The following is a 15,797-nucleotide window of genomic DNA, read 5'->3' on the forward strand; positions in this document are numbered from 1 at the left end:
AATGAAAAGGGAGCCCACTGTATGGGAGAACATATTTGCCAATGATACATCTGATAAGGGGTTAATATCCAAAATATATAAAGTACTCTTACAAATCAACAAAAGGAAAACAGTCCAATCAATAAATGGGCAAAGGCCTGCATAGACACTTCTCTAAAGCAGACATACAAATGGCTAAGAGACATGGAAAAATGCTCACTGTCACTAATTATCAGAGAGATGCAAATTAAAACAATGAGGTACCACCTCACACCTGTCAGAATGGCTGCCATCAATAAACCAACAAACAACAAGTGCTGGTGGGAATGCAGACTGGTGCAGCCACTGTGGAAAACAGTATGAAGTTTTCTCAAAAAATTAAATATGGAACTGCCATTTGATCCAGTGATCCCACTTCTAGGAATATATCCTAAGAAACCCTAAACACCAATCAGAAAGAACATATGCACCCCTATGTTCATAGCAGCGCTATTTACAATAGCTAAGATCTGGAAACAGCCCAAGTGCCCATCAGTAGATGAGTGGATACAAAAGCTGTGGTACATTTACAACATGGAATGCTATGCACCAGAAAAAAGGATCTCTTACCCTTTGAGATAGCATGGAGGGACCTGGAGAGTATTATGATAAGTGAAAGAAGTCAGTCAGAGAAAGACAACTATCACATGATCTCACTTATATGTGGAATCTAATGAACAAAATAAACTGATGAACAAAATAGATCCAGAGACATAGAAGCATGGAACAGACTGACAAATCTCAGAGGGAAGGCAGGGGTGGGTGGGTGGGAAGAGATCAACCAAAGACCTTGTATGCATATATGCATAACCCATGGACACAGACAATAGAGTGGTGCAGGCCTGGGGTTGGGAGGGGAGGGGCGGGCCAGAAGGGGTCAATGGGGAATAAAAGAAAACATATGTAATACTTTCAACAATAAAAATTTTAAAAAACACCCCAAAATCTAGTGGCTCACATCAACCACTATTTGTTCCCGATTCTGCAGTTTGGATTAGGTTTAGCTGGTGGTGGTTCTGCTGGTCTCATCTGGGGTCACTCATGCAGCTGCAGTCATCCGGGGACTCAACTGGGGCTGGGCGGCCCACGGTGGCCTTATCCCACGTGGGTCTGGCAATGAGCTGGGCTGTTGGCTGGGACACTCCAGGCTGCTTTCCATGCTGAGATGCGCGGGGCAAGCCCCAGCGAGGAAGCACTGGTTGTTGCTGGGTTTGTGTTTTATGTCCCATTTGGCTCCAGCAAGTCACATGGCCAAGCCCAGGAGTTCGTGTGGGAGGTAGTTACACAGGGGCATGGATAAAGGGAGGCATGATTCACTGGGGTCATTACTGTAACAATCTACCACAGCTAGAAAGAGAGGTGCGTTATCTGCGGGTGTGGCTTTTCACTTGCTTCAGCTAACACATCATACTCTCCCCTGATTTTGCTGATCATTCCATAACTAGGTCCTGGCCAAACCTCGAGTTTTTCTTAACCGATTCCATCAGTATCTGGAGTTGGCAGCCTTTTTCTGCAAAGGGCCAGAGAGTAAACACTTGAGGCTTTGTGAGCCATGCAGGCTGTTACAATCACTTGCATCTGTTGTGAGGTGTGGCAGCAGCCACAGACAATATGTACATGAATGGGGCATGGCTGTGTTCCAATAAAACGGATTACAAAAGCAGCTTGTGGGCCAGGTTTGGCCTGTGAGCCATGGTTTGCTATGCTGAGTCTTGATCTATGATACTGTTTTAGATTGCTAACAAAATGTACATTACACTCAAGTATTGCTACTTCTCAAACTTGAAAATTAAACGTCTTTGTGGAATTTGATTTCATCATGAAATAACATAATTATGTTAATAGATACATGTAACATAATATTTTTCACCTAATTGTTTAAAATCATAAGCAAGTCCATTAAAAGTTTTCTACCTATCTCCTTAATAACTTGGGAATAGCTGTGTTAATGAAATGAAATGCCATGAGTTGGTTCAGTGGGTGGGGCAATATAACAGGTGTAGAGAGAACAAACTTTAGAGTCAGAACTGAGTTGCCTGAGTTCTAGCCCTGGCTCTACCACTAATTGGCTGCGTGACCACAGGCCACTTCTCTGAGTTTTAGTTTTCTCATTTGATAATAGGGATGACAACAGTGTGACCTCATAGGGTTATTATACAAATTAAATTCATTTACATAAAAAACAAACTTAGAATGGTGCCCAAATGATAGTAAATGCTCAGTTAAAATGGTGAAAAAAATCAAAATATCATAGAACTCTAACTTCTTTAAATAGTAATTTTTGATAAGCAGAGGCATGGGGTAGTTTCCAGGTTCAAAGTGTTGTGGTATAGTTTCAACAATTTTAAATTTTAACTTAAAACTGTTAGAACTAATAAGTAATTTTAGTAAAATCACAGGATATAAAAATCTGTTGCATTTCTATATACTAACAACTATCCAAAAAGAAAATTAAAACAATTATAATAGCATCAACAGGAATAAAATACCTACAAATAAATTTAACCATGGAGATGAAATACTTATATAATAAGAACTACAAAACATTAACAAAAGAAAAGAGACACAAATAAATGGAAGGGCAATTCATATTCATGAGTTGGAAGAATTAATATTGTTAAAATGTCCATACTTCCCCAAGTGATTTATATATTCAATACAGTCCCTAACAGAATCCCAATAACATTTTTAAAGACATAGAAAAACAATCCTAAAATAATTTGGAAACAACAAAAGACTCCAGAGTAACAAAGCAGTTTTGAGCAAGAACAACAAAGCTGGAGGCACCACACTTCCTGATTTCAAAAGATATTGCAAAGCTACAGTAATCAAAACAGATTGGTACCGTCATAAAGACAGACATATAGACCAATGTAACAAACTACAGAGACAGACATAAACCCTCGCATATATGGTCGACTAATATTTGACAGTGGAGCCAAGAATACTCAATGAGGAAAGACAGTCTCTTTGATAAATGGTGTTGGAAATGGGATACTCACATGTAAAAGAATGAAATTGGACTTTTGTGTCACACCAGATACAAAAGTCAACTCAAAATGGATAAAAAAGTGAAATTTAAACCCTAAAAAAATAAAACTCTTAGAAACTTAGGGAAACGGCTATTGACATTGGACTGGACAATGATTTCTTTGATAGGATACCAAAAGCACAGGCCACAAAGCAAAAATAGACAAGTGGGACATCACACCAAAAAGCTTCTGCACAGCAAAGGAAGCCACTAACAACATAAAAAGGCAGCCTATAGAGTAAAAGAAAATGTTTGCAGATCATATATCTGATAAGGAATTAATATATAAAATATATACGGAACTTGTATAACTCAATAGCAAACCCCCAATAACTCGATTGAAAAATGTGCAAAGGACCTGAACAGACAATTTTCCCAAAGAAGACATACCAATGGCCAACAGATATATGAAAAAGTGTTTAATGTCAGTAACCATCAGGGACATGAAAATCAAAACCTCTATGTGATATCATCTCACACCTGTTAGGTTAGCTGTTATTAAAACACAAAGGACAAGTGTTGGCAAGGATGTGTGGAGAAAAGGGAGCCCTTGATTTCTGTTGGTGGGAAGGCAAATTGGTGCAGCCACTACAGAAAACAGTACAAGGCAGGGCAAAAGTAGATTTACAGTTGTGAGTACGTGAAATACAGTTTATTATTGTGTTGTTACTTATTGTATTTTCCATACAAACAGTTGTAAACCTACTTTTGCCCTACCCTGTTAGAGATTCCTGCAGATATTAAAAAAATAAACACTTGATCCAGCAATCTTCTTACTTTTTAATTTTATTTTTCAATTACAGTTGACATATAATATTATGTGGTAGCTTCAGGTGTACAACATAGTGATTAGACATTTATATAACTTACAAAGTGACCACCCTGATAAGTCTAATACCCATACATAGTTATTGCAGTATTATTGACTATATTCTCCATGCTGTACTTTACTTCTCCATAACTGTTTTTATAACTGGCAATTTATACTTCTCAATTCCTTCTCCTTTTTCACTCATCCCTCCCCATCCCCCATCTGGGAACCCTCAATTTGTTCTCTGTATCTATGAGTTTGTTTCGGTTTTTTGTTGCTGTTGTTAGTTTTATATTCCACATGTAAATGAAATCATGGTATTTGTCTTTCTCTGACTCATCTCATTTGGCATAATACCTTCTAGGTCCATCCATGTTGCTGCAAATGGTAAAATTTCATTATTTTTTATGGTTGAGTAATATTCTATTATATTTATACCACATCCATTGCATATATTGTATATACATATGTACCACATCTTTATCCATTCGTCCAACTTAAGTTGCTTCCATATCGTGGCTATCCTATCTAATAAAAGAGAAACTTGGTAATTAGCATACGACCACTACCCTTCCCATTGGCTAATCAGGGCAATATGCAAATTAACTGCCAGCCAAGATGGCGTCCGGCAGCCAGGCAGCTTGAAACTAACATGAGGCTTGCTTGCTTCAGTGATGGAGGACTCCAACGTTCCCCGCCTGCCACTGCAGGCCTCTGAGCTGCAACTCTAAGCAACTATGTAACAAATATAGAAGCTAAACAAAACCCCAGAAACCTGCTTTAGTCCCGGGCTTCAGCCAGCAGGATTGCTACATTGTAAGCAAAGGCCAGAAACCTACTTTTAGCAGCGGAGGCCTAAGAGCTGGAGCCAAGCCTCAAAGCTAAAGCTGGCCCAGAATAAAAAAAAAGAAAAAGAAAAAAAAGGAGCTTCAGTCACCCCCAGCCTGAAAACAGCCCTCATCCCCTCACCCAGGCTGGCCAGGCACCCCAGTGGGGACCCCCACCCTGATCCAGGACACCCTTCAGGGCAAACCAGCCAGCCCCCACCCGTGCACCAGGCCTCTACCCTATATAGTAAAAGGGTAATATGCCTCCCAGCACCGGGATCAGCGGAGCCACGAGGCCTCCTGGCACCGGGATCAGCGTGACAGGGGGCAGCGCCCAAACCCCCTGATCGCCCTGCGGCTCTGTGTGTGACAGGGTGCGGCACCCCAACCCCCCCCCCCCGCGTCCCCCCCTCCCCCCTTCCCCTCCGCCCACAGGCCCTGCTCTGTGTGTGACGGAGTAGAGCCATAACCTCCCCATCGGCCCTGCCCTGAGTGTGACAGTGGCGGCGCCCCAACCCCCTGATTGGCCCTGCTCTGTGGGTGACAGGATACAGAGCCCCAACCCCTCTGATGGGCCCTGCTCTGTGAGTGACAGGGGGTGGCGCTGCAACCTCCCCATTGACCCTGCCTTGAGTGTGACAGGGGGCGGTGCCCCAACCCCCCAATCGGCCCTACCCTGAGTGTGACTGAGGGTGGCATCACAACCTCCCGATCGCCCTGCTCTGTGCATGACAGGGGGCGGCGCCCCAACTCCCCAATCGGCCCTGCTCTGAGCCCGACCAGGGGCTGCACCTAGGGTTTGGGCCTGCCCTCTGCCACCCGGGAGCAGGCCTAAGCCAGCAGGTTGTTATCTCCCGAGGGGTCCCAGACTGTGAGAGGGCACAGGCCTGGCTGAGGGACCCCCCTCCCCCCCGAGTGCACAAATTATTGTGCACTGGGCCTCTAGTTATAAATAATGCTGCATATGTCTTTTGGATAAATACCCAGAAGTGGAATTGCTGGCTCATATGGTAGTTCTGTTTTTAACTTTTGTAGGAACCTCTATCCTGTTTTCCATAGTGGCTGCACCAATCTGCATTTCCACAGACGGTGCATGTGAATTCCCTTTTCTTCACATTCTTGCAAACACTTGTTTGTTGATTTATTGATGATAGCCATTCTGACAGGTGTGAGGTGATACTGTGGTTTTAATTTGCATTTCCCCGATGATTAGTAATGTTGAACATCTTTTCATATGTCTGTTGGTCATCTGTATGTACTCTTTTGGGAAGTGTCTATTCAGGTCCTCCATTTTTTAATTGGATTGTTTGAGGTTTTTTGGTGTTAAGTTGTATGAGTTTCTTATGTATTTTGGATATTAACTCCTTATTAGATATATCATTGGTGAATTTGTTTTTCTTTTTATGGTTTCTTTCACTGTGCAAAACTTTTTAGTTTGATGTAGTCCCATTTGTTTATTTTTTTTGTTTTCTTTGCCCAAGGAGACATTTTTTAAAAAAAATTACTAAAAGTGATGTCAAAGAGTTTGCTGCCTGAGTTTTCTTCTAGGAGTTTTATGGTTTCAGGCCATACATTTAAGTCTTTAATCTACTTGCATTTATTGTATATGGTGTAAGAAAATGTTCGTTTCATATTTTAGTATGTCTGTCCAATTTTTACACCACCATTTATTAAATAGACAGTTTTTACCCCACTATATGCTCTTGCCTCCTTTGCCATATATTAACTGACAATATAGGTGTGGGTTTTTTTTTTTCTGCATTCTCTATTCTGTTCCATGTGTCAGTTTTTATGCCATACCATGCTATTTTGATTGCGATAGCCTTATAGAATGCTTTGATATAAAGTGATATCTCTTACTTTGTTCTTCAAGGTTGCCTTTGCTATTCTGGGTTTTTGTGGTTCCATATAACTTTTAGGGTTATGTGTTCTAGCTCTGTGAAAAACACCAGTGGTATCTTGATATGCATTGCCTTGAATCTATAGATTGCTTTGGGTAGTGTGGAAATTTTAATGGTAATTCTTCCTATCCATGAATATGGTATATGCTTCCAATTATTTGTATCTTCATTTCTTTCTTCAATGCCTTATAGTTTTTCAAGTATAGGTTTTTTACTTCCTTAAATTTATTCAGTTTTGATGCAATTGTAAATGGAGTTATTTTCTTAATTTCCCTTATTTTTTATTAGTCTATAAAAATGCAACTGATTTGTGAATATTAATTTTGTATCTTGCTATTTGACTGAATTCATTTATTAGTTCTAATAATTTTTTTTTTTGGTGGATTCTTTAGGGTTATCTATAGCATGGGTGGGGAATGTCCTAGAAATCATTTGGTCTGGTCCTGCCAAGGCATTAGGGGTGAGTTAATTAAATGTTTGACCAAATATAGCAGACTAATTTTTAAGTTGATAATTTTGTATAGCCCTCAAATGATATTATATCCAAATGGCCCTTGGCAGAAAAAAGGTTCCTTGCCTCTTATATATAGTATCCCAACAATTCCATTTTGGGATATATACCCAAAGCAATTGAATTCTAAATCTCGAAAAGATCTGATCTACATTCCCATGTTTATTGTAGCATTATTCACAATAGCCAAGACATGAAAACAACCTAAATGTTTATCAATTTACAAATAGATAAAAGAAAATGTGGAAACAGGTGGAATAAAAGTAGGTTTACAGTTGTAAATACGAGAAAGTTTATTCTTGTATTATTTATTAATTATTGTATTTTTTATACAAACAACTGTAGAGCTACTTTTGCCCCACCCTGTATACAATGTAACATTATTCAGTCTTAAAAAAGAAGGAAATCCTGACATATAAGACAACATAGACCTTGGCGCTATTATGCTAAGTGAAATGAGCCAGACACACAAAAAATAATGCATGATCTCATGTATATGTGAAATCTAAATTACAGTAGTCCCCTCCTTACCCATGGTTTTGCTTTCCAAGGTTTCAGTTACCTGCTGTCAACTGTGGTCTGAAAATGTTAAATGAAAAATTCCAGAAATGAACAATTTATAAGTTTTAAATTGTGCACTGTTCTGAGTAGCTGATGACATCTCACCCTGTCCTGCGTGGAGCTATAAATCATCTGTCCACTGTGCATGCACACTCTCTTGCCTGTTAGTCACTTAATAGTAATCCCAGTTATCAAGTCAATTGTCATGGTATCGTAGTACTTGTGTTCAAGTCACCCTCATTTTACTTAATAATGTCCTCAAAGCCATTCACATAACTTTTATTACAGCATATTGTTAAAATTTTTCTAGTTCCTTACTAGTTACTGTTATAATTATTCTATTTTATTATTCTTACTGTGCCTAATTAATAAATTAAACATTACCAGATGTATGTATAGGGGAAAAAAAGCATACATAGCGTTAGGTACTTACCACGGTTTTAGGTATCCACGGGGGGTCTTGGAATGTACCCCCATGGATAAAGGGGAACTACTGTGGTCAAACTCACAGAAGCTGAGTAGAATGGCGGTTGCCAAGGGCTGGGAGAGAGGGAAATGGGAGGTGTTGCTTAAAATACACAAAGTTTTAGTAAGTAAATTCTGGAGATCAATTGTTTTAAAAATTAAAAAAAAACCCCACCAGGTCACAGAGCCACCCCATAGACTGAGGCAGCGTTCAGCAAGGGAGTAGGTCTGAGCATTGGCTTTGAATATCTGCATGCGAACAGTTTTTATTTTCACTTATTTGTAGGAGCATGGGCTCTAAAATGAGACAAAATTAAGTTTACTGTTCGTGTGTTATTTACTGGCTGTGACCAAGTTATTTCCTCTCTCTTGGTCTGTCTCTCTTGTTAACATCTCTTTACTGTGAAAAGTGAATAAGGTAAAAAAGTTCTCAGCACAATGCCTAGCTCCTGTCACACAAGAAATGTTCATTAAAAAAATCACAAAAATTAGCTGAGATCTGAGTACCTTCAAGCCCTCTGAAACTGGACTAGCGAATCACGGGCAGGGTGACATAGCTGGACTTGGTAACGCCCACAGGGGACATACAGAAACACGGACATTAGATGTCAGGAAGGGACATAAAGATATGACATTTTCAGACTTCTTAGTAAAACCTTAGAAAAAGCTAGCTTCTTTAAAAAATGATTTTAATTATCTCGTGTATCCTCAAAACCGGCATCCTCTGGCTAGGAATCGTCTTTGCATACTTTCCTTTGTGATACATGAGTGTTGCCCGACATGTGAGCCACCGTTCTACCCCAGCCTGTAAGTGAGACTACCCTTGGCCGCAGCTGCAGAATGCAATGCGTAGAAGTTGCTAGGGTGGCCAGACAGTCCTTCGCTTTTTATAGCTGTGCTTCAGGATATGCCACAGTGGCTCAGCGGCCTGCATTCCACCCATGCACACCATTTCCTCAGAGAACCATTGTGATGTGATCTTTGTCTTTGCTGATTTCAGTTTGCAATAGGAGTATTTAGAAGGCTACTTGGACAATATTTAGATACAATTTCACTTAGGCTCCATGGTCCTAACGGCAGCAATCCTTGAGCCAGGCGTCACTGAAACAAAGCCTACCTCACACTTGACAGTGTAATGGTTTGACACTAATGGTTCGGAACAAATACAGTGAACATCTACCATGTGTCAGGTACTATTAAAGCTGCTGATAAATTTTCTCAATCAGTGATTATATTTCAATGAAAAGCTTTGGGGGGAAAAATCCTAATGCTGATGATCTGGCTGGCATTTGGGACAGAGTTGACCTGAAACTGAGTAACTTGGCACGAGGTGCACCCACTGCAGTGGAGAATCCATACTCACAGCACTGGCGCCAGCGCAGGGCAGTGGGGTGGGGAGAGAAGCCTTTGGCCTCCCAGAGGGCTCTCTCCTGCTGCCGGACTGGCAGGCAGAAGCCAGAGGGACACCATTAAGTGGCTGCAGCAATCCAAGTGGCCTGCTGTTGTGGGGAAACCCCAAAAGTCTGAGGTCAGGATTGATTCCAAAGAACTGACATGTGGCCTTATTCAAATTCATAAGAGTTTTAATAGGAGAAACTTACATGGGCAAAGGGCAAAGCAGCTGCACCCAGTGATGGCGGGCAGGAAGAATCCACACCCCTCCCAGTACAGGGTCCCTTTTTAAAGGGGGCATTAGGGGTTAATAGCAAAACCAGACTGCAGGTAGTTGTATTGACCTCCTGAGAGAACAATCTATCACTATGTTAAAGGAAAAGTTAAAAGATAGTATCAGGCAGTTATTATACTCTATCCAGTGGTTCTCAACCTTCCTAATGCCGCGACCCTTTAATACAGTTCCTCATGTTGTGGTGACACCCAATTTCATTGTTACAAATTGAACATAATTAAAGCATAGTGATTAATCACAAAAACAATATGTAATTATATGTTTTCCGATGGTCTTAGGCGACCCCTGTGAAAGGGTCGCGACCCACAGGTTGAGAACCGCTGTGAGAGCACGTTTGCCCTTTTGGGTGGCATTCCGTCTTTGGGGTAATTAGCTAAGAGTGAGGATAGAGTTAAACAGTCCCAAAAAAGTTCATCTCCCAGGCGCCTTGGCTGCTGGAGCCATAATGCATCTTTAAAGTGAGCTCCCCTGCACCTGCGATGTGGCAAGCCTGAGGGGAGACACATGACACTTCTCCCCAAATTCCTGATGTTCCCCTCACCCTCCTCTGGAATTCACGGAGTGGACTTGGGCAGGGCCTAAATGTCAGGAATTCAGCCGTGCGTGGGGGCTGTAACCCTGGACTGTGGAAATGCTGTCCACAGCCAGGTGAGAGGACATCCTACAGAGAAAAAGCCTTAATAAAAGTGAGGGGAACCAGTGTTCAATGCTTGGACCCACTGTTAAATCTTACCCTGACTTCTTTTGTCCTGAACATAACTGAATATCATCTTGAGATTTTCTTGGGTGTCTAGAGCTCAGGACTTGGCTTGAGTCTTACCGTCTCCCATGTTAAAGGATTCCATTTACTTTCTAGGAAGCTAGCCTTGATGATGTCCTATTTACAGGCTTTTTGACCATTGGTTTCTCCCTTTATGGTCTGTACACTGGTCCTCAAACTTGGGCGCACATCAGAATCACCTGGAGGGCTTGTTATAGCAGACTGCTGGACCCAGCCCCATAGTTTGGGTAGGACCAGGCTGGGCATTTCGATCAAGTTCTCAGTTTATGGTGAAATTATTAGTCCGGGGACCATCTTTTGAGAATCACTGGCAATGCAGGAGGAAAGAAACAAAATCTTGTAACCGTCTGATACATTGTGCTGTGTGAAAGTCCTGTGATGGCTGCTCTCTAATCACCAATTTCGCAGTAACTCACCCTTAACTCTTTCTTTCCTATAGATGTGCTTTCCATCAGCAGATACTGGTCTTCTCTTCAATTATATAAGGGGGCTCTGTCCCCTTTAACACATATTTAGCCAGACTTAAATACTTTTAAAGATATCAATTCTTAAAACAAGAACTTCAGTGCTTATAACCTCTTCTGTGGACACTCCCACCTACTACCACACATACTACCTGTGTGTACTCTTCTGTCAACCACATGAAAGTTCTGAAAGATAGCTTTTGCTGTATTTTAGCATCTGTACATATTTTTGGACCATTTCAAAGTAAACTACACAATAGTCTTGGAGTATCAACAAGATTACAATAGAATCACAAATTTTACCTACAATCATGTTCAGTTTTGAGGTTTAAAGTGGTTTAATGTTAAATCAGAACATTTATACTGAAAAACATACCCTATAAAAGTGCTCAGGGTCAAGTGAGTTTTGGAAAAAATGGTGACCCTTCAAGGACGGTGCAACTTACATGAGCACGTGAAAGATCGATCAACTTTAACACTTATTTAGACCCTGGTGACCCAGGTTGTACTGGTTGCCTTGTCCCTTGTAATGGACCCAACATTTACAGCAAAGCCATTTGTATCAAGAGACTGACACAAAAGCAAAACTTCCCAATGAGCAGCCAGAATTAAATCGTTCCTATGTCTTTTCTTTCCACTGGAAGTGTGATTCAGGGAGAAAATTTAGATTAATTACATGTCTAAGTTGATCAAAGTACTGGTTCAGTTGTGGAGAAGACTGGAAAAGGGAGGCGATAGTAACTGAGGGAGAAAAATGGCTTCCAACATGTTAGCTGTAGCACAATTCAAGTTTATTCCATTTGTTCTTGCAACACAAAACTTAAACACAGTATTAGTTAGCATTCTGATGTACATGAACCAGGATAATATGAGAAACCCAATTGTGTCAAAAGTATTACATTGTGGAAAAAATGAACTCAAATATATCAAAATGCACAAAGCATTAGTCTTCCTCTGTTACTGCTTAGAAAGATATGATTGTTTCTCCATTTACAAAATAGAATCAGGACAATTTAAATTCTTTAAATTTTGCATGCAAAACACTGCAACTGCTTATGTAGGAGGGCACTCTCACCAGCTTCTATACACAATCGAGTATGCAATATTTCATGGAAGAAAACAGCAGCTTAATTGAAGTGTTAGGGGGGGAAAAAATCAAACACGTACATACTGATTTAAACTCCATTATTTGGGGAAAAGAATCAATGAATAAAGGGGCTATTTGCTTGCAGCTTCCACACACTGAACCACCTACCTCCCCTTCATGCCCCACTGGGTTTAGAAGGTGAGCTGTGCATAGAAGAACTACTTGGTTTACTCAGGTGCTGTATTTGAACTGTAAGTCTATAGATACCAGTCTGAAGCTGCAAGGGAGAATTTGTTAGTATACTAATAGCATAGTAAACACTCGGGTGTTTTAATACACCTGTTTTTAATTGTTATAGTGCATACGAAATGACTGACTTAATACAAAACTACAGAACATGCAAGGTTTTTGCTGAGATGTTAAATATTACTTCAGTGGAGAAAAAAAACACACGTACTTAACCTTTCACTAATGCATGTAGTACCAAAAAAGCAGACATGGTTTTAACTTCCTTTACTCAAATATGAACATTAAGTGTTGTGAATTTTTCTGCCAAGTGGTTCAGAAATACATTATAAATAACCTAGTTTAAAAAAAAAAAGAAATTGTAAACCATCTTGGCCAGTCTAGTCTATGTTTACATGTTATTTTCTCAAGCAACTGCTTCATAATTATGGGGCTTACAAAAAGACTGGGAAAGAAGGCGCAGTAGCCTCCACTGCATCACAGGGAACACAGGGCAAACTGTACAAAAAGTCACCTGGCGTCTACACCGGTGACTGGGAAGCAGACCAGGTTCAGGAATGATAGGACAGTGCACTCTCTGCAATAGCCAACTAGAACAAAACACTGAGGATGTAAAGGTAAAACTGTGTAGAGGGTAATCCAAGCCTTTTAGATCACATTATGCCAAGAGGTGAAAACAAAGATTTCAAAACACCTTGTTGATGGTTAAAGACTGATAGAGTGCCCTCCATCTCCAATGAGGATGGCTCCAGGTTTCAGTTCAGTGCGGTCATAAAGTACTGATTACTGACTTTTACTGACTCTAACAGGCTGCATTAAGGCAGCAGAATTAGCCAAATGTACAGGGTTAGGCTAGTTTTAAGTGAAAAAAGCCACAGGATAAAAAAGGGTTCATGGGGAAAAGTACACACACACACACACACACACACACACACACACACACAGAGTCACTCACTCACTCCACACACTAACCAACCAATCAGCAACTGATCAATAAGACTTATTAGCCAGGCTGACGGTTCTTTGATAGTTTAACTTTGCTGTCGAATGCTACATTGCCTTAAAAAATCATCCATAATTCTTTATTATCCACAATCTGAATACTAGTCCCTAACCCCCCGTTTTTAAAAATTTGAGGTACATTTAGTTATTGCATGACATGGCTAAGGAAAAATCCTAATATTTTTAGAAAGCTTAAATGGGTGGCAGGTCAAAGGAATCTTAGTATTTTAAATGCACAACAGCAAAATTTAAGAGTATATGCTCTAATTAGTCATACTGCTCAAGAAATAAACATTTGAAAATGTGTCCACAAACATTTTCTGCAGGTCATAATTATTTTAGGGCTGTATTTAAGGGCAAAGAGTACATCCTGAAAGTGTCACGCTTTATATGATGCATGATTTAGAAAAGAATAAAAAATATGCTGTGCAGGTGGGCTGGCCTATGTTCAGAACTTTATCAACAAACAGCTGGGGAGCCGGTAACAAGCATGTTTTTGAAGAGATGGGGGTTAAATTTGTCCAAATAGTAAATCTCACCCCAGTGATAGCTTTGGTGCAATAAGTAATCAGCATTCAAGATGGGTCAAAGAGACATTCCAACAATGTTCCTTGTTCTCCACACATAACCGGGGCCAATCCATTCAAATAGCAAATGAAGAAAACTATAGGTACGAAGACAACTGTTCTCTCTTTGTATGATACTAACAGGCTTATGGCTATGATTCTAGTTTTACATCCCCTTTTACTACCAGCAAAGTTTAAAAGTGTTTCAATGTTATCTAAGTATTTGAATCTAGAGGAGAAAAATTTATGCACACTGGAATGGTTTCTCCTATAGACTTCCAAAATTTAAGATTTTATAAATAAAACTAGTCAGTTTTACCTAAAGATACATGAAATCCATGTGAAAGGGGAGAGGAAATCCAAAGTTCAGGCATCTAGCAATTTAGGTGTGCCCCACCTCACCTTCACTGAGCTTTCGCGTAAAGGCAGAAAGTCACTGAGGGAAGATTTGGTCACCAACCACAGGCAGCGATCTTCACTACACCAGGAGATTCCCCAGAGTACACCTTAAGGCAGAAGGCTAGAGCTAATTGCTTATCTCAGCACCCTAAGTTACATCACAGCAGCCACTACTGCTCACACAGTTAGGGCTACGATTATGTAGAGTTGGCCTTTGTATAATCAGACCCTCGACACAATCTAATTAATGAATTAGCTAGGGAGCTGAGAAGGTCAGATGTTACGGTATGTGTCTTTGCTCTCCCTTGGGTATAATCTGTGTATTTTTGGAAATGGAAAAGAGGCCGACTTGATCAGGAGGCTTTGTAAAAGCCTGATTGTAGTTTTTGCCTCTCCTCCAAAACATTGGTTTTTGTTTTCTGGTAGTCTCATTTGTTATGAATTTCTCTCTCCCCTCACCCCTCCTAAAGTATTTAGCTGAAGAAGCTGGCAGATAGAGAGTGACAGACAGACAGGCAGCAGTGTGAGGCCACAGGAGAGTCATTCTTCCAGAGCTGTCAGACCATCCATCCATCACTGAAGTAGGGCTTTGATTGCCTGGTTGTCAGTGGCTTCAAAAGCAGTTAGTCCATCTGGGCCTTTCACAGTCTTATCAGCACCCTGGAAAAGAATGGGAAAAGCCGTTATCATTAAATGAGCCTATAGCTGAGAGAAGAGAACGAGACTAGATTACTCAGCATCCACTAGTGTTTACACCTAGAATTAAAAAATTCTCTTACTTAAACAGGGTTCATCCTATTGAAGAAAAAACCCTAAACACTTGGCAAAGTTATAGATTAAGTTATAAAAATGTCAGATTATTTTTCAGGCACTAGAAATTGTAAACTACACACACAACTTGCCAATAACATTGGCAACGACTGGCTTTTATTTATACTAGCATGTATTTGCCCAATTAATTAACCTTTAAAAATTAATACACCTAGGTGTAGCGTAAAATCTCTTTTGCTAAAAAAGAAAGTATCATGGTGACGAAATTATCTTTCCCCTCTTTGCAACTTTTTGGAGAGTAGACCTAAGTGTTACGCACATTATTTCTAAAAATCTGGGACTTATAAAACTTTTATTTTAGACAGAGTCCTAAAGAACACGTGTAATACTGATCATTATTCTTATAAACACTTAGCAGTGAGTGGCTGGGACATGGCTAGGAAAGGGGCTCTGTGACGCCCTCGGGATGAAATGCTCTCCAGCCTGCCTCAGTGCTTCTGGAGGCTGCTGTTCTGGACCATTTCGTTGCAACACGGTATTTTAGGTTTGAGAATGTGGACCTATACCTTTGTGTCCACCCACTGTTTTAAATCTGTCTTCTTTACTAGGATAAAGTTCCATGGGAGCAGGAACCGTGTCCCCAGTGTCTAGGAAAGTGCCTCGTGCATG

The 15,797-nt window shown here is 40.4% G+C and overlaps 1 protein-coding gene across 1 annotated transcript in view; it reads right to left on the reverse strand.

The window, feature by feature from the left end:
• Positions 1 to 11,831: 11,831 nt before the first annotated feature.
• MTPN (myotrophin) overlaps positions 11,832 to 15,797 on the reverse strand; it is a 53,235-nt gene continuing 49,269 nt past the window's right edge. Inside the window, exon 4 of the mRNA XM_059711885.1 lies at positions 11,832 to 15,017. Within this exon, the coding sequence (XP_059567868.1) occupies positions 14,931 to 15,017 (87 nt within the window). The 3' untranslated portion in view covers positions 11,832 to 14,930. The remainder of the gene's footprint in view (positions 15,018 to 15,797) is intronic.

The sequence above is a fragment of the Myotis daubentonii genome, chromosome 10, assembly GCF_963259705.1.
Source record: "Myotis daubentonii chromosome 10, mMyoDau2.1, whole genome shotgun sequence".
Classification (NCBI taxonomy): Eukaryota; Metazoa; Chordata; class Mammalia; order Chiroptera; family Vespertilionidae; genus Myotis; species Myotis daubentonii.